The 23,872-nt window shown below is 40.3% G+C and overlaps 1 protein-coding gene across 1 annotated transcript in view; it reads right to left on the bottom strand.

Annotated features, from left to right (window-relative positions):
* Positions 1–17,311, bottom strand: part of LOC124593812 (ras-like protein family member 11B) — a 388,002-nt gene extending 370,691 nt beyond the window's left edge. The window contains exon 1 of the mRNA XM_047132160.1: positions 17,278–17,311. Coding sequence (XP_046988116.1) covers positions 17,278–17,302 — 25 coding nt within the window. The 5' untranslated portion in view covers positions 17,303–17,311. The remainder of the gene's footprint in view (positions 1–17,277) is intronic.
* Positions 17,312–23,872: the final 6,561 nt, after the last annotated feature.

The raw sequence follows: 23,872 nt of genomic DNA, 5'->3' as shown, positions 1-23,872 counted from the left end.
GTTGCGGTAAATATTTCCGTAAGAAAGTTAAGTGACCACCTGCACGTAATGCGTCGCGGGCACCCAGCTGTGTCAGACGCCTGGAGAAAAAGCCATTAGGGTGTGCCTTTCATCGCTAATGCGACACCCTCGTTACTTGAAAACATATGATTACTCGCACTTTGTGCTAATTACTGAAATGCTTATGAATTGATGGGAAATATTCGTACATCTGCACACCTGATTACGACAAGCGTCTTTCTACGAGAGTTGAGAGAATTTCTACTAACTTATGAAATGTCACATGACTATTGAATGATATTTTTATGCTTTGGTTTGCGTAACTGCTTATTTCATTTGATACCTGTTTTTCAGCTGTGTTGCAGCATTGCTTTTATAAAATGAAATGCATTTGCTAATGTGAACACTTTCTGTCAACAGATCTATTAAATAATTATTTTATGATCCACATTCTTTAAAAAAAAGGAGCACTTGGAAAGGAAAGAACAATAAGAAGGAACTAATAACAGTAACACATAATTTTCTTTTCAAGTACTTGGTAATTTCTTTTGTAGAATAAATTGTGATGCATCACTCTAATGTTAAGATGTGACATAGGTATTAGACATGGCCATTTTAGTGTAATATTTTTTCTGCTTGCGCTATGTCATGTTTAGGTGTAAGTTGCTGCTGTTTGCCAGGCATAGTGTTATTGAATTTGACTTTTGCTAATTTGTACTGTAGCTTGCTTTGCAATTTTCCATTTTTTTCATTGGTGTTTATAATAATTGTTTTACGTGCTGCTGCATTGCCTCGTCCCTTAGTTTAGCATCTGAGCTCAGTAGATTTAAGTTAGCTTAAGAGGGGGTAGACTATATGAGAAACTGACTATGGAGAATAGGTAAAGAATGCATTGCGAAGTTATATAAAAAGGATTTGGGCCCAAATGAGTATTGTACAATCAGAAATAATTATTTTGAAAGAAATATGAACAGAATACAGAAAGCATGCTTGGATAAGATTTTTTTGGGGGAAGCAAAGGTTGAAATAAGACGAAAGATCTATAGAATGAAGTTTTGGGTTGGACTGCAGTACCAAATGTTACACTGAAAACGAACCCTGTCCTTTCCTATTGGTGTTATCCCACTATGTGTTTGTGTACCCTTGTGTAGTTGTTTTCTTCCTGTCTCTGTGTAGTTTCATAGAATTTTTCCCTCTTTTAATATTAAGCTACATTCACTATGATGAGGAATACTGTTATCATCAAATATAATTGGCATTAATAATATGTTATTTACTTTGTAAAGATATTAGACATTATTCATTCTGTTTAAATGCTTATGTGTGAAGTTGATGTTTCGAAAGTTATTCTGATCTTTTATGTACGTACTCATGTCATAATTCCTGTAACACTGATGTCTATGTTAGTTCGATTCTTTTGTAAAGCCTGTACTACAAATGTTATCTGTATTGTTATGTTCTTTAATGATGTATTTTGTACCTTTGTTATTGTATTCTTCTGTTATAAAATTGTAATTGTCACCAGTTCATGATATTATTAACTTGTAAGTTACATTTCACTGCACACGTTTCTGTTGGTCATAGTATATGGACAATATGTGAGAAGTTGGGACTGTTAGTGTTTGCACATGTGTTAATAATTCCGCAAGGGACTGGATAACAGCATTGCTGGTTCTAAGGACATGTCAAACAAATTTTTTGTGAGTGGACAAGGGGTGGTTTATGGACTTGCTATTTTCTCCGCAAGACTCTTCGATGGTGATTGTGCACCTGCACAGTCACAACAGATGGCTGCTGGCTATCTCTACAAGGACTACAGTGGGTCTACATCTTTGATGATCCATTAATATCCTTATTTCTACAAGGACTGCAGTGGGTCTGCACCTCTGATGGCCCACCAATACCATACTCTCTACCAGGAATACAGTGGGTCTGCTCTGTGATGACCTACCTACCAATATTCTTCCAAACTACGACTGACTTTGCTGTTGGTTTGCCCTGTTGTGGCCCATTATCTGTCAGCATGTCAAGAGTCAGCACTGTCTTTCCGTTGGAAGGACAACACTACTTCTTCAAGACTGCATGGAAATCCACTACTTCCGTGTGCATTTTCTTCTACTGCTCAGACTTTGAGAAAAACACTATATTTTACCGTAATGAATGATCAGGACTGTCTTTATGGACTGTGAGAAAATTTTAGCTTTTGACCAACATTGTATCAATAAGTGTGTGTATTTTATATCTTTGTTACTGTAATTGTAAAAAAAAATTTTGTCAAATCTGTATTGGCCAGTGCCCAACACCATTTGTAAAAATTTTTTGTGGGGAGCATGGGGGCTATGTAAGTAGGCTGTTTAGGTTTTTTCATTGGTAACGCCACCTCTGTATGAAAATCACTGGCTGTGCTGTGGGCAGTCTGTGTCTGCTTTGCATTGTTGTAATACTCGCCATTGTAGTGTTGGGCAGCGGCAGCTGGCTGTGAACAGCGCGTATCGTTGCGCAGTTGGAGGTGAGCCGCCAGCAGTGGTGAATGTGGGGAGAGAGATGGCGGAGATTTGTAATTTGTCATGAACTGATATATATATTATGACTTGTGATGATATTAAGGTAAATACATTGTTTGTTCTCTATTAATATCTTTCATTTGCTAACTATCCCTATCAGTAGTTAGTGCCTTCCATAGTTTGAATCTTTTATTTAGCTGGCAGTAGTGGCGCTCGCTGTATTGCAGTAGCTTGAGCAGCGAAGATTTTTGTGAGGTAAGTGATTTGTGAGAGGTATAGTTTAATGTTAGTCAGGGCCATTCTTCTGCAGGGATCTTTGATAGTCAGATTGCGTTGCGCTAAAAATATTGTGTGTCAGTTTAAGCACAGTCATGCATAAATAGTACAAAAGGGGACGTTTCAGTGTTACAAAAATAACGGAAATACGAAAAAGTGTGTGTCTAAAAAGGACTTCGTGGTATTTACAGACGTTAAGAATCCGAAGAGTATTAAAAATGCAAGCATTTAGACAGCTATGTGCAGAGAGACATTTAATATTCGTCAGCACAATAGTGAAGTGTTTCATCATCAGGTGACGCTACAATTGACATAGTAGTCGACAAGTGACGTAATACAGCATACAGATATGTCTGTATTGACATATATATTACATTATACGCACTCCAGGCCACTTCCAAGACTGCTCCACACTAATTTCCACTGGCACCATTTTCCGCATCTGTTAAAATAGCAGCGATTAGTAAATCCCATCGACGAGAGCATCGCCCGTGAGAGGAAAATGTCACCTTGAAATTATAAATGTTTTCTTTTTTTATATAAGTCCAATGGTTATATCTAATGTTTCTGACATCGCACAGTACTTTTTGAAATACTGTACACATTATTTACTATTTTTTGACGTTACTTCGGATGTCATACAATATTTATAAAGAAACGATGGCCTAAATTGCATAAACGCTCTCACTGACACGGTTGTTTCATATAGTGAGAAAATATTTAGTAGGTATGCGGTTAATGTGTTCTGAAAGTTGTTTTTACGTTCATTCAAGAGTAATAGCCAAACAGCATTAGTGGGACACATGAAACTGCTCCTACAAGACAACGTTTTTCCTAGACAGCTCACGCAAAACACCAGTAACAAGGACACACTGACTGTGACACAAATGCAAACAGAATCAGCAATTGACTCTCGTTTCTATTTCTCAGCACCGTCGATTTGGTTTTCAAAGACATAAAAAAATAGATATATGTAATAAGAACTGCTACCATCAAATTGTTCCCACATGCGTGCCTGAATTGATTTATAAACATACTAATTTCGCCGACTACAGTTAAACTCTGCAGTGGAGAAATAATGTTGCAATCATTAACTGCATTTGTATGTATAATGATAACAATATCATTTCCTCTGAATCATTAAGCTTTCTGTTCCCTCGTAATTTTTTAAAAATTTGAGTGTAGCTTCATCAGTTGGCGCTACAAGTTGTCTCATTTAACAAGCTGTGTATGTGCTTAAGGTCTTTCTGTATTCTCGTACAGTAAAAGTGTCATGTAGTTGATGGGGTTCGATTTCGATATACTTTTCGGGAAACTTTCTAGCCTGAACAGAATGACTCGTATGTTTCTGTAGAAGGCCTTCCCTTAAGAGTGGGTAATAGTTAGTGGGAAGTCTATGGTGACACTGGATCAAAATTGACCTTGAACCATGGAACTGACCTTGGACGCTTGACATCGCACCGAAATACCCCTCCCCACCACCCCTCTCCCAAGCCATGAATATTTCTAAGCGAACACACACACACATATTTTGCTCCCCCAATCACTCACCACTGAAATAGAGCCAGTCAGGGAGCTTTTTACATCAAGGAGGGGTGGGCCACTATATAATTCTCGTCCAATCATGTTAATGGCAACTGCATAACATCTGTACATTAGTGTCTGCATCCCTGGAAGCTAACTATGGCAGGTAAAGGTGAGGAGACATGTGGTGGGATACTTAGTCAACTGAACACACACACACTTTAGTCAACACGACAAGTCACACACATTTGCACGATGTTATTGTCAGCATGCAGCCAAGTCCTTACACATAGTCAACAGAATACACACACACTTTTGTCAACACGACGAGTCACACACACTTGCACGATGTGATTGTCAGCATGCAGCCAAGTCCTTGCACATATACTATCGGGAATCCATCGCTTGGCTTGATATCATCTAGAGAATGACTGAAGGACTTGGAGTATTCTGTCTGTCATGGAGATTCTGAAAGCGGTACATTTAACGACCCTTTCATAATTTTAGATGCGGTTCATGGGTAATTACGGCTCATCGTTGTTTCCCTTTCCTTTCTGTTTTTTTTCCAAGCATATGCTGATGCGTAGGAGAAGACTACGAGGGGATGTGTTTGTTTTCTTTCGTTCTTTACTTGAAACTGGGAGTGTCTACCTGTCTACCCAACTGCCATTTTCTAGCTCGCTTCCTTCTTTGTCCATCTGAGTTGAAAGTATGGCAGTGTATTTTGTGAATGTCTGGTAGAGGACAAAGGAGTTTATTTTGCTCTAAAGTATCAGTACCAACCGTCATATTCACGCCTTTTGGCTCTCAGTTTGAGCTCTAAGGATTTTCGATAAAAATAATCTTCAGGGACCATGGGATTTCTCGGTACTTCCTGCCTGTCCAAGAAGGAAGCATGAAACTTACCACTTACGTGGTTTTTCTAGTCCTCTCGTTCGGCTGGTCGAGGCGTTGCCGGGCCCTCTTCTAGTAAAAGAGTGAAGCGCCGTTCCTGATGGCAAGGAGAGACACTCTTCAGCGGGGGAATCGTGCAGCAGCCTTCAATGGGTGAGTTCGCTTACTCCTTCGGTACATGATGTTAAGGTTTATCCAGTCAGTTAGTTCTTACCATGAAAGTACCAGCAATTTCATCTCTTATTATTGACTAGCTTTGGCCACTTTAATTATATTTGCGTTTGAATGTTAGTTAGCTTATGAACAGTGTTAAACCTAATGTTCAGGCTTTGTCTGTTAATGATGATCATTCGTATGACAATATCGTACTTACCTGGAATGACCTTTATGTATCATGCTTTTATTCAGTCCTTTTGTCGCAAATTATTTAGGAGTACGTAATCTGAAAGTAGGTGTCAACTGGAAATGAGACTTAACTGCAGAATAAACTTTGAAGGCATAATGGCTCCCAGCTGCAGGTATGGCTTTATAAACTCGATTTCAGTCATTTATTCTTTACCCATAGCCTTTGGCGAATCTTTCCTCAGCAGTTGTAACTTGGATGGCCTCTTTTCTTTGTGTAACTGGTGGAGATCTAATATGCTCTTCATAGCACTATTGGTGTTTCAACCTTTTAACCTTGATACTACTATTGCTGTGGTTACGGAACCATAGTGGTTCCATCATTAACACTAATGCTGACATCTTATTTTGTGCATGTAATAAAACATGATTCATGATTGATTTACCATTCAGTCCTACTAATATAATAGAATTGAATTGTGTGAAAGATAATGTTGTGCCAGATGAGTCATGAAGTGGTAAAGAAATTATATTCTCCACATGTCGTTCTGAACCGATGGCGTTTCCGTTGCGTTGTCTTTCTTTCCTTTTCATTTGTAAGAGATCAGCTGTTAGGGCTCAAATTTTATTCACTCAGCAAATGTTGAGTTACAACTTTGTACGTATTGTGAGCGCTAAGCTTATACCAAGGACTTCAGGGTGAGATACACCCTAACAGACTGGAGTTTTTCATCAATCAGATGGAGTCAAAATCCGCTGTATCTGGTGAAAGACAAAGGGGCTCCGTTAACGGTTGTAGTAAAATTCCTTATTTGGCTAGTCCTAACGTTTAAAAGGTTCCCAATACTCTGATGAGGAAGTGTGAAGAATAGAGATCACCTATTAGCATCATATTTGTAGATGCTTAAGATTTATCGAAATATACATAAACGTAAGTAATAATCTTACGTCCGCAGCCCGTCGTCGTGCGGTAGCGTTCTCGCTTCCCACGCCCGGGTTCCCGGGTTCGATTCCCGGCGGGGTCAGGGATTTTCTCTGCCTCGTGATGACTGGGTGTTGTGTGATGTCCTTAGGTTGGTTAGGTTTAAGTATTTCTAAATTCTAGGGGACTGATGACCATAGATGTTAAGTCCCGTAGTGCTCAGAGCCATTTGAACAATTTCTTAATAATCTTAAGCAAGGCGTTTCTTTTAGTTCAAACTGATATGACAGGTATACACTGAGCTGACAAGAGTCATGGGATACGCCCTAATATCGCATTGGACATCCTTTTGCCCGGCTCGACGTGACATGGACTTAACAAGTCGCTGGAAACCCCTGTAGAAATATTGAGCCGGACAACCTCCATAGCCGTCCATAATCGTGAAAGTGTAGCCGGTGCAGGATTTTGTGCACGAATTGACCTCTTGATTATGACCCATAAATGTTCGATGGGATTCATGTCGGATGATCTAGGTGGGCGGATCATTCTCTCGAACTGCCCAGAATATTCTTCAAACAAATCACGAACATTTGCGGTCCAGTGAAATGGTTCATTATCATCCCCAAAAATTCCATCTTTGGTTGAGAACACGAAGTCTATGAATGGCTAAAAATAGTCACCAAGTACTCGAACTTAACTGTTTCCAGTCAATGATATGTTCAGTTCGGCCAGACAAACCAGTCCATTCGTTGTGAATGGAGCCACCACCAGCTCGCACAGTGCCTTGTAGACAACAGGGGTCCATGGCTTCGAGGAGTTTGCGCCACACTCGAAACCCACCGTCAGCTCTTACCAACTGAAATCGGGACTGATAGGACCTGGCCACAGTTTTTCACTCGTCTAGGGCCTTACCGATACGGTCAGGAGACCAGAAGAGGGGCTGCAGGCGATGTGTCGTTCTGTTAGCAAAGGCACGCGCGTCGATCGTCTGCTGCCATAGCCCATCAACGACAGATTTCGCCGCACTGTGCTAACGGATACGTTCGTCGTACACTACTGGCCATTAAAATTGCTACACCAAGAAGAAATACAGATGATAAACGGGTATTCATTGGACAAATATATTACACTAGAACTGACATGTGATTACATTTTCACGCTATTTGGGTGCATAGATCCTGAGAAATCAGTACCCAGAACAACCACCTCTGACCCTAATAACGGCCTTGATACGCCTGGGCATTGAGTCAAACAGAACTTGGATGGCGTGTACAGGTCCAGCTGCCCATGCAGATTCAACACGATACAACAGTTCATCAAGCGTAGTGACTGGCGTATTGTGACGAGCCAGTTGCTCGGCCACCATTGACCAGACTTTTCAGTTGGTGAGAGATCTGGAGAATGTCCTGGCCAGGGCAGCAGTAGAACATCTTCTGTATCCAGAAAGGCCCGTACATGACCTACAACATGCGGTCGTGCATTGTCCTGCTGAAATGTAGGGTTTCGCAGGGATCGAATGAAGGGTAGAGCCACGGGTCGTAACACACCTGAAATGTAACGTCCATTGTTAGAAGTACCGTCAATGCGAACAAGAGGTGACCGAGACGTGTAACCAATGGCACCCCATACCATCACGCCGGGTGATACGCCAGTATGGCGATGACGAATACACGCTTCCAATGTGCGTTCACCGTGATGTCGCCAAACACGGATGCGACCATCATGATACTGTAAACAGAACCTGGATTCATCCGAAAAAAATGACGTTTTGCCATTTGTGCACCCGGGTTCGTCTTTCAGTACACCATTGCAGGCGCTCCTGTCTGTGATGCAGCGTCAAGGGTAACCGCAGCCATGGTCTCCGAGCTGACAGTCCATGCTGCTGCAAACGTCGTCGAACTGTTCGTGCAGATGGTTGTTGTCTTGCAAACGTCCCCATCTGTTGACTCAGGGATCGAGACGTGGTTGCACGATCCGTTACAGCAGTCATCTCGACTGCTAGTGATACGAGGCCGTTGGGATCCGTCACGGCGTTCGGTATTACCGTCCTGATCCCACCGATTCCGTATTCTGCTAACAGTCATTGGATCTCGACCAACGCGAGCAGCAATGTCGCGATACGATAAACCGCAATCGCGATGGGCTACAATCCGACCTTTATCAAAGTCGGAAACGTGATGGTACGCATTTCTCCTCCTTACACGAGGCCTCACAACAACGTTTCACCAGGCAACGCCGGTCAACTGCTATTTGTGTATGAGAAATCGGTTGGAAACTTTCCTCATGTCAGCACGTTGTAGGTGTCGCCACCGGCGCCAACCTTGTATCAATGCTCTGAAAAGCTAATCATTTGCATATCATGGCATCTTCTTCCTGTAGGTTAAATTTCGCGTCTGTAGCACGTCATCTTTGTGGTGTAGCAATTTTAATGGCCAGTAGGGTAAAATCCCACATTGATTTCTGCCGTTATTCCACGCGGCGTCGCTTGTCTGTTAGCACTGACAATTCTACACAAACACCGCTGCTCTAGGCCGTTGAGTGAAAGCCAACAGGCGTTGCACTTTCCGTGCTGAGAGGTAAAGCCTGAAATTTGGTATTCTCGGCACATTCTTGACACTGTGGATCTCGGAATATTGAATTCCCTAATGATTTCCGAAATGGAATGTTCCACACATCCAGCTCCAACTACCATTCCGCTTTCAGGTCCGCGGCTCGTGGTCTAGTGGCTAGCGTTACTACCTCTGGATCACGGGGCCTCGGGTTCGATTCCAGGCCGGGTTGGGGATTTTTCTCTGCCCGGGGCGTGGGCGTGTTATCCTCATCATTTCATGATCATCCTCATCATTCGTGACTGTGGCTAGATTGGACTGCAAAAAAAATTGGACTGTGAAAAAATGGTGACTTTGTACGAGCGCTGATGACCGCACAGTTGGGCGCCCCACAAACGAAACACCATCATGCATCGTTCTTGTGAAACACAACTAGCTCTTCATACTCATGAAGTAATAAGTGCTATCGACAGGGGATGTCAAATTGATTCCATATTTTTAGATTTCCAGAAGGCTTTCGACACCGTACCTCACAAGCGTCTTCTAATCAAACTGCGTGCCTACGCAGTATCGCCTCAGTTATGCGACTGGATTCGTGATTTCCTGTCAGAAAGGTCACAGTTCGTAGAAATAGACGGAAGTCATATTCGGCGTTCTCCAAGGAAGTGTTATATGCCCTCTATTGTTCCTGATCTATATTAACGAGCTAGGAGAGAATCTGAGTAGCCGTCTTAGATTGTTTGCTGATGATGCTGTCATTTATAAGGCCAGCTTGAGTGGCCGTGCGGTTCTAGGCGCTACAGTCTGGAACTGAGCGACCGCTACGGTCGCAGGTTCGAATCCTGCCTCGGGCATGGATGTGTGTGATGTCCTTAGGTTAGTTAGGTTTAATTAGTTCTAAGTTCTAGGCGACTGATGACCTCAGAAATTAAGTAGCATAGTGCTCAGAGCCATTTGAACCATTTTGTAATTTACAGTCTTGTAAAGTCATCAGATGATCAAAACGATTTGCAACATGCTTTATATAAGATATCTGTATGGTGCGAAAAGTGGCAATTGACCCTGAATAAAGAAAAGTGCGAAGTTATTCACATGAATACTAAAAGAAATCAGCTAAATTTCGATTATGCGATAAGTCACACAAATCTGAGGGCTGTAAATTCAACTAAATACTTGGGGATTACAATTACAAATAACCTAAATTGGAACGATCACATAGATAATATTGTGGGTAGAGTAAGCCAAAGACTGCGATTCATTGGCAGAACACTTATAAGGTGCAACAGGTCTACCAAAGAGACTGCTTACACTACGCTTGTCCGCCCTATTCTGGAGTACTGCTGTGCGGTGTGAGATCCGCATCAGGTGGGACTGACGGATGACATCGAAAAGGTACAATTGGAGTGGCAATAATTAAAACAAAGGCGTTTTTCGTTGCGACGGGATCTTCTCATGAAATTTCAGTCACCAGTTTTCTGCTCCGATTGCGCAAACATTCTGTTGGCACGGGAGAAATGATCATCACTATAAAATAAGAGAAATCAGGGCTCGCATGGAAAAGTGCTCGTTTTTCGCGAGTGCCGTTCGAGAGTGGAACGGCAGAGAGACAGCATGAAGGTGGTTCATTGAACCCTCTGCCAAGCACTTTATTGTGAATAGCAGAGTAATCACGTAGATGTACATGTAGATCATCATAATTCCGATTTCAAAGCCTATTAATTCCCGTCGTGCGGCCATAATCACGTCGGAAACCTTTTGGCACGAAACACCTGAGTACAAATGACAGCTCCGCTAATGTAATGCCCTTTTATACATTGTGCACGCGATACTATCGTCATCCGTTTATGTGCATATCGCTATGATTTTTGTCACCTCAGTGAAGATCACAAGAAAAATACTGGCGTAAGTAGTTCCATATATTATCTCACAACACATATACAACCTTCTAGGGAACACTGCCTTAACGAAAGCAGTTTCTGCACTGGGTGGGAAGTTTGCGAGCTACAGGGAAGTGGCCGGCTGTGCATGAAGCAGCGCAGGTACCAGAAGGGTCACCCAAACCAGACATGCCTTGGCAGAGGAGGCAGTGAAGTGTGTCCCACAACCTAAGACGTGGGAGGTCCTACAGGTGTAGGGAAGCCACCTCCCTAGGGGAGTAAATCGTTGCCAAGAAAATCAGACAGTTTGGAAGGCCCTAAAGTGGTTGCCCCACTATCCAGATACAACCATGCAACCCTCGCAAGGCGACCAGGCATGATCAGAAATTACTGGCAAGCAACATAAGAGAAAAAGCGGGATAGAATCCCTTACGACAAACCGGAAGAGGCAAAAGGACAACAACTTTCGTATGGTTGAATATGTGAACTTATAGCATGGAATGTTACGGGGGTACCCATAAAGGAAAAGTAATTAGAAAAAATACTGCAAGAGAAGCGATGTGATGTAGCAGTCACCACAGAAACAAAAAAGAAAATGAAAGGAACAAGCGGTCCAGGAAATTATAGTGGACTAGAACAACGGAAAAGAGCGCAAGCTGGAGTTGCTACAATACTTAATAACAAAGGGAAGAAGAGACTGGTAAACTATACATGGATAAACGAACAGATATGCAGTATGTGATGTAAGATATCTCGAGATTATTTAATATGTATAATAGAGTATGCCCAAAAGAAAGCGAGAAACAAAGCAAGCGAGATTATTACGAGAGCCTAAAGAAAACACTAGGCAAGGTAAATAAGATAGACTGTATTCTAATTGGCGGAGACAACAGTGCTAGAACAGGAAGAGAGTGTATAGATAATATAATAGTTTACGCTGGAGAGATTCCGGTCAACAGTAATGGAGCCACGTTAAATGATTTGGCATCATTCAGCAGCTTCAGAATTTTGAACTGTTTCTATAAACACAAAAATATTCATAAGCACACATAGTCGGCCAGAGAACCAAGAACAATACGTCACTGTTTCCTAGAAAACAAAAAGCACCAACACTTTCTTAGGGTCAGCGTGTATGTAGAGGATATGACATAACTACAGAACATTTCCTACTTCAAGCTAATATTCACAAAAAGCTCCTCAGAGCAACCAAGAGAAATATGTAAAATATACTTACAAGAGCGTGAATCTTCCAAGAAACAAAGACGGCTAGGTTAAATAGTGAATAGACTCCTAGAAACAGACAGCGCTGAACATGAATGGGAACATAACAGAAATAGCAACCGTTGAGACATTAGGTAAAACAAAGCAAAGGAAATGGAAGAACGAGACGTCTTCTGCTGGAAAAAAATGAAGGAAGAAGTTGCAATAAAGATAAAGCTATACAAAATGGGGCGCTAAGACGGGCCACCCCCAGTACATCCAGAATGAACAAATATATCGGTGTGCGATTTTCGTCAAGCTATTGCGGACAATGTTGCATATCTTATGTCATTCGCAAGTAATTTTTATCGTTTGCATCGCTGAATTATGACGCTGAATTTGTTTCTTTCTCATGGAACAATACACGTTTTCCTGCGGCATCTAAAGAAGTTTCTAAGACATGTTTAAGTAGCCCTAAGTGTGTGAAACTTGACAGCAATCCCACAACTGCGAAAGTTGCTCACAAACTTTTCTTCTATTTGTGCCATTAGGCAGAAGTAACATGCAAATCTGCAAATGATGGGAACTGTTTCGCATCGATGATCAACGATTTTCTGTCCTATTCGTTTCGTGCGTAGAGCTAGGGAAATAAATATTTATACAGTGTGACGTGCTCTAGAAATTCATGACCAATCTTGTAACCGATGTTATAGGGTACTCGCACATTGTGATGGGTATCATTTTGCATTTATACATCTTTAACGAGGGATGTCATAGAATATGTCACGTTGAAATGTCGTCTAAGATTTTCCTTATTTGAATACTATCGGCAAATGACAGTACTTTACTGTAGACAAAAGCGTTGTTAGTGCTTAGTCATGTGAGATTCTATCTGAGAACGCTTACGAATGTTAAGAAAATTGGTGATTCTATTACGCTCCCTGATAAAACCTTCGTTTCTGCTTAATGTTCTCCGGCATATATAATGTACTAGGTTCTATCAGTCAATCATTTTTCTGGTATATGACATATTTGTAGCGATACTCAGTGTGGTCTATCTTATTTGTACGCGATAATGTGGCACATTGCCGAATGTCATTCGAAAATCCAAGAACATATAATTTACCTGTATACCAGAATAAACTGTGCGCAAACTGTAATCTGTGAACATATAAAGCTGTTTTTCACAGAAGTGATTTTTTTCCTGATTATATGCTGACTCGTGCAGAGAAGCAAATTTCCAACCAATTATAAAGTTCGAGTTTAAAAATCCTACTCCAGACCTCTTTATCTAGTACCGTCATCCACATTGTTCCTCCACATTTTCTGATATCATCCACACATATTTTAGAAACTTGTGGCCTGGGTCCTTTAGTATTTCCCTACATGAAGCAAAGAAATTCCATGGATCGTCTTCCAATTATTTGTCTGCCTATATTTCATTCATGTCCATCTCTTTCTTTTTTCTTTTTTTACAGTCATAAATATAGTTTTCCACCCCAGTTTCTTTGTTTTCATGTCTCTTCTAGTAACTAACGACATGAATGTCTTCACTACTCGTACAACAATCCATTTTTATTTTTAGGTGTACTTTCAAAATTATTCTATTGCCTTTTTCCGTTAGTTGTTGAAGTTTATCTGCAATAGAGGTGAGCAATAATGCCCCATTAACACATACGCTATCTTTTTTTCTGCAGTTTAGGCTTCGAAAAACTTCCTCTACCGCTGTTAAGAACAGGTTTTATGGTACACAATTTCTTTGTTTGGTCACTGTACCGCTTTGATTTTCCCTCTGTCCTGATAAGATCTGAGGCATACTGTAACACTAATGAATATATTAATATTTATTGAATCAAAGCTTTGCTCCATTCAGCAATACTAAACAGTCCTCCAAAGTAGTACGTTCAGTCAACAATTTAACAATTGCAAATTTCAGGGAAAGCCTACAGCAGTTAGACTGGGATGAGGTGTACCGTGAACCTGATGCCAATTTAAAATATAATTTATTTCATGACATTTTTGTAAATGCATTTGAAAACTGCTTCCCCAAGAAAATAGTTAAATATACTCGTAAGAAACCTTGTAACAAACCATGGCTTACTAAGGGTATAAAAATATCTTGTAACCGGAAAAGGGAAATGTATCTGACAGCAAGAAAGAGTAGTGACCCAGAAACTATCAAAAATTATAAAAACTACTGTGTTATATTAAAAAATCCAGGAGTATGTGTATCATGTCTGAAATCAGCAACTCTGATAATAAAATTAAAACAATTTGGAATATTATTAAAAGAGAAACAGGTCAACCAAGAGCAGAGGAAGACAGTATTACCATCAAATTGAATGAAAACTTTACGAACAAAAAGTCAGAAGTTGAAAATATTTTTAATAATCATTTTCTAAATGTTGTGGATATAGTAGGATCCAGGTGTTCATTAGAAGATGCTAGGCTGTTAATGGAAGAGGCCATACCTATGCAATTTGATACAATTGAAATCTCACCCACTTCTCCCTCTGAAATTAGGAAAATAATGAACTTGCTTAAAAGCAAAAACTCACATGGAATTGATGGCATTTCCAGCAAAATACTAAAAGCTTGTTCTCAACAGATAAGTAAGATTCTCAGCCACCTGTGTAATAGCTCTCTGGAACAGGGCATTTTCCCTGATAGACTGAAATATGCTATTGTTATACCTTTGCATAAAAAGGGGGATAGATCTGATGTCAACAATTACCGTCCAATCTCCCTTCTAACAGCTTTATCCAAAATTTTTGAGAAAGTAATGTATTCAAGAGTAGCTTCACATATCTGTAAAAATGAAGTACTAACAAAATGTCAGTTTGGTTTCCAGAAAGGTTTTTCAACAGAAAATGCCATATATGCTTTCACCAGTCAAATTTTGAATGATCTGAATAACCGAACACCTCCCATTGGGATTTTTTGTGATCTCTCAAAGGCTTTTGATTGTGTACATCATGAAATTCTGCTAGAGAAGCTCAAGTATTGTGGCATGAGTGGGACAGTGCACAAATGGTTTAATTCGTACCTAACTGGAAGAGTGCAGAAAGTTGAAATAAGTAGTTCTCGTAACATGCAAAGATCAGCACATTCCTCAAACTGGGGAACTATCAAGAATGGGTTTCCACAAGGGTCGGTCTTGGGTTCTTTGTTGTTCTTATTATATATTAATGACTTGCCATTCTATATTCATGAAGAGGCAAAGATAGTTCTCTTCGCTGATGATACAAGTATAGTAATCACACCTGAGAAACAAGAATTAACTGATGAAATTGTCAATACTGTCTTTCAGAAAATTACTAAGTGGTTCCTTGTAAACGGACTCTCCCTGAATTTTGATAAGACACAGTACATACAGTTCCGTACAGTGAATGGTATGACGCCATCAATAAATATAGACCTTAATCAGAAGCATATAGCTAAGGTAGAATATTCCAAATTTTTAGGTATGTCTATTGATGAGAGATTAAACTGGAAGAAACACATTGATGATCTGCTGAAACGTTTGAGTTCAGCTATTTATGCAATAAGGGTCATTGCAAATTTTGGTGATAAACATCTTAGTAAATTAGCTTACTACGCCTATTTTCACTCATTGCTTTCATATGGCATCATATTTTGGGGTAATTCATCACTGAGGAATAAAGTATTTATTGCACAAAAGCGTGTAATCAGAATAATAGCTGGAGTCCACCCAAGATCATCCTGCAGACATTTATTTAAGGATCTAGGGATATTCACAGTAGCTTCTCAGTATATATACTCTCTTATGAAATTTGTTATTAACAACCAAACCCAATTCAAAAGTAATAGCAGTGTGCATAACTACAATACTATGAGAAAGGACGATCTTCACTATTCAAGATTAAATCTAACTTTGACACAGAAAGGGGTGAATTATACTGGCACTAAAGTCTTTGGTCACTTACCAAATAGTATCAAAAGTCTGACAGATAACCAACAAGTATTTAAGAAGAAATTAAAAGAATTTCTGAATGACAACTCCTTCTACTCCATAGAGGAATTTTTAGATATAAATTAAGAAAAAAAAACACAAAAAAATAAAGTTGTTATATTAACTTAAGTATGTTGTTAAATTAACCTAATTATGTCATGTATTGGAAAATTCGACTCGTTCCACATCATTACGAAATATCATATTCATGATCCATGGAACTAGTATTAATCTAATCTAATCTAAAATCAGAATGGCTGTTCCAACAGATTTTTCCGAAATTAAGTGAAAACTTACAAAAAGAATGTGAAACCCGGGTGACGTGGCAGTTAAATTGCCCTCTCACTTGCGTGACAAACTTAAGGACGAGATAGATGGAGTAAGATAACATATTAACTAATCGGTGGAAATGAATGAAAGAGCGGGAGCACATTGCCAGAGGTCTCCCAGTCATGCACAGAGAGTTGGACCTCATATGGCGTGTGGTCAGCGTGACTATGGGTCAAATGAGGCTGGCCTCACAAAACGAGTCAGTTGAAGGGACATAAAAATGGGTCAGTGAGCGAGCAGATACTGTGCATTGTGGATGTGTTCTTCAATACAACACCGTCTGGTGACAACATTCTAATGGCGTCATACGACGAAGAATCACCGTGAAACAGGAAGAAGGACGAACTGTGATGAATGTAGCGCAGTTCTGTATTCCTAACACCATTGTGTCACGTGCATGGGGAGCGTTCCGAACCATAGCCACTGCTGCCCGAAGAACAGGAGACGATCGACCACTGTCAACTACGTCAGCAGATGACAGCTACATTGTGCAACAGGCAATAAGGGAACTAAGTGAGACAGCTAGTTTACTTGTAATCACATGTAACAAATCTGCGGGGCACATAGTACCACGCTCCACGCTGGCACAACTGTATTGTAAGGTCTGTTTGCCCGACGACCAGAACGTTGTGTTCCTTTGATAGCCACACACTGGCGGCCCCGTTTCCGATTGTGCCAACAGCATAGGGACTGGACCAACGAAGATTGGAGCCGCTAGCTTTTGCCGAATGAGAGGAGATTCAGTCTGATTAGTGATTCTGGACGTACCCTCATATGGGTAAAGTTGGGAACATGTAATGAGCGCTGAAAATTCGTCTAACATGATTGTTTTGATGGTCCATCTGTTGCGGCTTGGGAAGACTTAAATTTGCAGGGGCGTACTGACCTCCACATCTTCGAACACGGTACATTCACTGGTCAGCGCTACAGCGATACTGTACTCCTTCCACAAGCGTGTCTTCTGCGGGATGAATTCGGCCCTGACTCTATTTTTATGGCTGGCACTGAGCGACTAGGTGGAGGAGCTCTTGCAAGGAGAGAGCATTCGGCGAAATGGACTGGCCTACCCGTTCCCCCGATTTAAATTCCATCGAACACGCCTGGGATGCCGTGCGGAGTCGTATTGCTGAATACTCACATGCACAATGGTGGAGAAGTGGAACTCCCTGCCACCAGAACTCTTACCAACCTTGTGCCCAGCACAGAAGCACGATGCAGAGCTTGCCGTTCGCGGTGGTCACACACGTTATTAAGAACCGTGCCCCGATTTTTGTGATGTCCATGAGAACGTCATAAATCGCGCTGACCAGTGAATATACCGTGTTCAAAGATATGAAGGTCAGTACGCGATTTATAACGTTATCCTGGACAGCGTAGTTCTTGCCTTTGAATGAAAGTTCATATCAGCTCCTCTCAGTGCTAATTTATATGAATTACTTTCTGTTCTGTACTGTAGCAGTTCTTTCTTTCGTCGAACTATGTTATGTGGCAGTGATACAGCATCCCATTGTAAGTGGTCCATGATTAAGGAATTTGTTGTTAGCGCACTCGAGCAGATGTAATTTCGATGGATTGCTCACGCGCTGCCTGCGATATGTAAGCTATAAGAGAATCTCAGACCAGAGAGCAGTGTTGTCAGCAGTAGGAACTGTGTAGCATTAGGAGTAAGACGTAGCGAGCAGTCGTGTGTATGAAGTTGGCTGGGCCGGTCGTGGGAGCGATGGCGGTGCCTGAGCGTTGTAGTATAAGGTAAAAGCAGCCTCGCGCATATGTACAATTATTATATCAAGTCCTATGTAAATGTTTTAAAAATATCTTAATAATAATCTTTCTTATAAAAAAATTAACTTTTGACAATCACTCATCTCAATTTAAAGATTTTATTAATTTCTCCAATCCAAGGTCATCACGATTATTGTAAAGAAAAATCAGTTGTTTCTTTCTATACATGACAAATCTATCGCCCAGCATTTCACTGGGCTGTGCCACAAAAATTTCTTATAGGAGCAGATATATACGCGTTATCCGGCGACTTAATTGAGACATGATTTTTCAATTTATTCAGAACGAATTTTCAGGACCAGGACGCAGTACTGCTGACGTCCAAAATTTACCAGTTTAAATTCGCAGTCAATTATTGAAAGGTTATAAGGGAGTCACATTTTTATTAGGAGATAAGTCACATTGTATTATTGGTAGGTTACGGAATTTATCTGTTGGGAGGTTACACTTGGCGTCAACCAGCCAGGATCGTATTTCTTTGTGAATTTCTGAGAAGTAGTTAGTTTTTGTGGCACAGCCCAGTGCAATGCTGGCCGATAGATTTGTCATGTATAAAAAGAAACAATTGATTTTTTTTTACAATAATCGTAATGTCCTTGGATTGGAGAAATTAATAAAGTTTTTCAATTGAGATGAATGATTGTCAAAAGTTAATTTTTTTATAAGAAAGATTACTATTAAGGTATTTTTTTAAAACATTTACATGGGACTTGATATAAGAATTGTACATATGCGCGAGGCTGCTTTTACCTCATACTACATCGCTCAGGCCCCGCCATCGCTCCACACGACTTGCCCAGCCAACTTCATGCACACGACTGCTCACTACGTCTTACTCCTACTGCTACATAGTTCTTACTGCTGACAACACTGCTCTCTGGTCTGAGATTCTCCTATAGCTTAACATATCGCAGGTAGCGCGTGAGAAATCCATCGAAATTACATCTGCTCAAGTGCACTAGCAACAAATTCCTTAGTCATTGACCTCTTACACCATAGTTACTTTTGTCCTTACGGTTTGCAAACCAGTGCAGTTGTCGGTTTGTTGTGCAATTTCATTCACAATTTGTAAATAACAGATTGCACTGTACTGACTTGTAAAATATGATTTTTGTTTCGACTGATTAAAATCCAGTGCTTCTTCTATGTGTCTGATGACAATTTTGTGGATATCTTCTTAATTCAACAGAGGAGTCTATTAGGTGTGTAGTCGTTTGTGTCTTTTCTATTTCCTTGCTTATGAGGCAGATCAATCTCTGCATTGCTCGTATTTTGAGGAATCGTCTTCCTAGTACACATTCTGTAAACAATTTAGTAAATAACCTTTTGTATGCCTTTGCTTCCAGCTTTAACCCTTCTATTGAAACACCGTCTCTCGGCCATTTCGTTTCTTCATACTTCGAATGGCTTTAAACACCTCATCTGACATCGCTTGCGGGATGTTTGATTTCATCACTGACAGTTAGTGTTCCTAAATCGTCTCTTGATCCATACGTCCATCGTACTGTACCATCTGCCATCTGAGCTGATCCGATACCGTCTACAACCAAAGTAAATTTTATTTTATTCATTTATTCTTTTTCTTATTGAGTTAACATCGTAATCTCTAGAATGCTCTTGAGGAAAGTCTCGATTACTTCTGTTTAAATCAGACTTTTCTGCTATCTGGTCATAACCCGTGATGCAGTTTTGAAACGATAATTACTTTGCTGCTACGTACGCAAGGAAATTTCTGCAGGTATTGGAGATTTTGATCGAGGACGTACGATTTCTTCGACAATACAAAGTCAGCGATCTTGCAGGAAATAAAATTTCAGTTCTGGTCACTTATGGGAGTTTGCAATGCAGCATACTTTTGATTAATTAATGGCCACGCGGAGTTACCACGCGGTTTAAGCCGTCATGTCACGGACTGCGCGGCCCCTCACGCCGGAGGTTCGAGTCCTCCGTCGGGCATTGGTGTGTGTGTTGTTCTTAGTATAAGTTAGTTTAAGTAGTGTGTAAGTGTAGGGACCGATGACCTAAGCAGTTTGGTACCTTAGGAATTCACACACAAACATTTTTTTAATTAATTAATGTATAAGGCTTTGGTGATATGGCTTTTATGAATAAAGGGAAAGAATAGCGGTGAGGGTCTAACAACCCATCGACAACAAAGTCATTAGAGACGGGCCATAAACTCGATCATGGACGGATGGAAGTGTTTGCTGTTTCCAAGATATCATCCTGGGATTCGCCTTAAGTGATTTAAGGGATTTCTGAGAAATCTAAGGCTGTATGCACGGCACAGATTTGAATCGCTGTCCCAACACCCCCCCCCCCTTCACCCACACCACCACTGTGTGTACACTGCCTTACCGCTGTGCCACCTCGCTCGGTTGAATAAGCGAGAGACGTTACGCTAAACTGGTATGGATGAAGAAAAAACTGCTAGCAGAATCGGTGCTGTTTTGGAGAACATGTCTTAGATTTGATTGGAGTAATCTACGCAACTCATGTTGTTTGCTGTTGTGGTCTTCAATCCTGTGACTGGTTTGATGCAGCTCTCCATGCTACTCTATCCTGTGCAAGCTTCTTCATCTCCCAGTGCCTACTGCAACCTACATCCTTCTGAATCTGCTTGGTGTATTCATCTCTTGGTCTCCCTCTACGATTTTTACCCTCCATGCTGCCCTCCAATACTAAATTGGTGATCCCTTGATGCCTCAGAACATGTCCTACCAACCGATCCCTTCTTCTAGTCAAGTTGTGCCACAAACTTCTCCCCAATCCTATTCAACACCTCCTCATTAGTTATGTGATCTACCCATCTAATCTTCAGCATTCTTCTGTAGCACCACATTTCGAAAGCTTCTATTCTCTTCTTGTCCAAACTATTTATCGTCCATGTTTCACTTCCATACATGGCTACACTCCATACAAATACTTTCAGAAACGACTTCCTGACACTTAAATCTATACTCGATGTTAACAAATTTCTCTTCTTCAGAAACGCTTTCCTTCCCATTGCCAGTCTACATTTTATATCCTCTCTACTTCTACCATCATCAGTTAGTTTGCTCCCCAAATAGCAAAACTCCTTTATTACTGTAAGTGTCTCATTTCCTAATCTAATACCCTCAGCATCACCCGACTTAATTCGACTACATTCCATTATCCTCGTTTTGCTTTTGTTGATGTTCATCTTATATGCTCCTTTCAAGACGCTATCCATTCCGTTCAACTGCTCTTGCAAGTCCTTTGCTGTCTCTGACAGAATTACAATGTCTTCGACGAACCTCAAAGTTTTTATTTCTTCTCCATGGATTTTAATACCTACTCCGAATTTTTCTTTTGTTTCCTTCCCTGCTTGCTCAATATACAGATTGAATAACATCGGGGAGAGGCTACAACCCTGTCTCACTCCCTTCCCAACCACTGTTCCCCTTTCATGCCCCTCAACTATTATAACTGCCATTTGGTTTCTATACAAATTGTAAATAGCCTTTCGCTCCCTGTATTTTACTCCTGCCACCTTCAGAATTTGAAAGAGAGTATTCCAGTCAAACGCAACTCATAGAAAACCTGAATGAAAATGGCCATATAATGACAGTGAACTACACTGTGTTGTCATGATACAACCATATATTTTATACTTCTATGTATGAAATTGCGAACTATACAATGAAAGTTACTTTTACAGTTACTTTTTCGTCATCTACTAGTGGTTCATTACACATAGCACTACTCCGCACATACTTTTCAAAGAAACGTATTTCACGATTATTGAAGCTGCCGTCGTATCTCGACGCCATGATTCGTGATAAAGTCATCTTGGAACGAGTGACTCCCCTCCACTCAGTTGGAATCTACTACCGTCTCTACTAAAAACTATTTTGTTCTTTTTTGCAGATAGCGATCACGACCGGAAAAAGAAGTTTCTTTGTAGTATTTCTGGTACTGTGGGAAATAAATCCCTTTCCTTTGTTTGTTGACGCTAACGTTCAATAGACTACTTGCGAGGTCTGTTGCACATTGGGGGGATACATAGCCAATTAAAATAAACCTTCCGCGGAACTGTAAACAATCAAAGAAAGACAAAGGATTTGCACATCTGGTAGCGCACGCTGTGCTCCCAGATGCCGCATTTTGTGTTTTGTAAACGTCCAGCATAATTCATCCCGAACACCAACACACATGTAATCATAATAAATCATTATGTTTTCTTGTAATGTAAAGCCAAAAATTTAATGAAATAGACAACGAAAATTATTTTTCTCATTCGAACGGTGATGCGCAGATCGAGACATCTGACGCTGCAAATTCACGTCTGGGAGATCGAAAACACAAATATAACACAGCACTTTTAAAATTATTTTTTGAAATCCTACGTTTTGTCAGTAATTAGTGTGTATGATGATGCTAGAACAACAAGTAAGAAATAATTATGTAAAAGTTCTGTAGTAAACACGCCGGCAATGTCACGAAAATTCAGACTGCTCAAAGCCCAAAAAATATCTTTTTTATGTTAATAACATCGTTGGCGCAAGTGTGCGCAGTCGTAACAGTGGAAGAAAAGTAAGGAGCTGCGTATCATCTTTGGTGCGATAATGACGTGAAGTGTTGTCGTGCTAACGCCAAATGAAGATGGTACCGGAGTTGGTTTTGTAATATGTATCAAAGCCAAATACGTAAGTGAGCGAGCACGTTTATGGGTAAATGGTTATAAGAAGATTAGGTAATTAAGAAAGTTTGCTGTGTGGCCCAAAGTTATACAAGCTGCAAGCTAATCACGAAGAGCTCGTTGCCAATCACGGATACCATAAAAATCATTTCGTCGCACCAATACAACAATTAGAACCAAAGGTAGTAATAATCATAGTTCCTCATACAATGCTGCACTACTGCTGCAAACAACCAGTCAAACCAAAAGTTATATAAAAGCAATCAACATTTAACGATAAAAGTATGTTGACGCCAAGATATGTTGCAGCCAAAGTAATTTTATCGTTTCACGTTGTGTTTTACAAACAATTTCATGTGCTTATATCTAGTAACTGCGAAATGGTGGTTACTGTAAACGAAGCTATTTACGGCCTGAATGTGAGAAGTAATCCTTAAGGAACAGTAAGTAGTATTTGTCATGATTTTGCAGTTTTCTAACAGATCGCGTTACCGTGAGTTACGTAATTCAGTGCACTTTTATATGAAATGTAGTTGGTAAATACCTATAACTGGTGTTCGAAACTATAAATAATATCAGTGTATTACAAATTAACATCGTTTTGTTCACGTTCCACGTGTCTTAAACAATTAAGCTTGCTCGAGTCCATTTTGTTCAATTGTTGCATTATTATGCAATCCCAGTTATTAGGTGGTTCCAAAGTCACATTAGTAATTAACCAAGATTATTATCTTTTGGTCGTTTTAGAGATGGCGACGGTAATTATTCTGCTATCTGAATTTATTCAACCATGTAATTATTCGAATTACTGCCATGTTCAGTGAAACAGTAACTTATTATCATTTCTATATTTCGATATTTGACTTGCTTACAAAATTCCGTGCGGTAACGATCAGGATGAAACAGCCTGCATTCATTCGTTAAAGATTGTTTTTCAGATTTGATTCCTTATTTCCATTAACTGCGCAACATTAAGTAGACGTGTCACAAAACTTTTATACACCGGAGAGTACACGTAAGTCACAACATCCCCTAT

The sequence above is a fragment of the Schistocerca americana genome, chromosome 2 (genome assembly GCF_021461395.2).
Source record: "Schistocerca americana isolate TAMUIC-IGC-003095 chromosome 2, iqSchAmer2.1, whole genome shotgun sequence".
NCBI classification, from domain to species: domain Eukaryota; kingdom Metazoa; phylum Arthropoda; class Insecta; order Orthoptera; family Acrididae; genus Schistocerca; species Schistocerca americana.
This window is presented reverse-complemented; position numbering and strand designations above follow the sequence as displayed.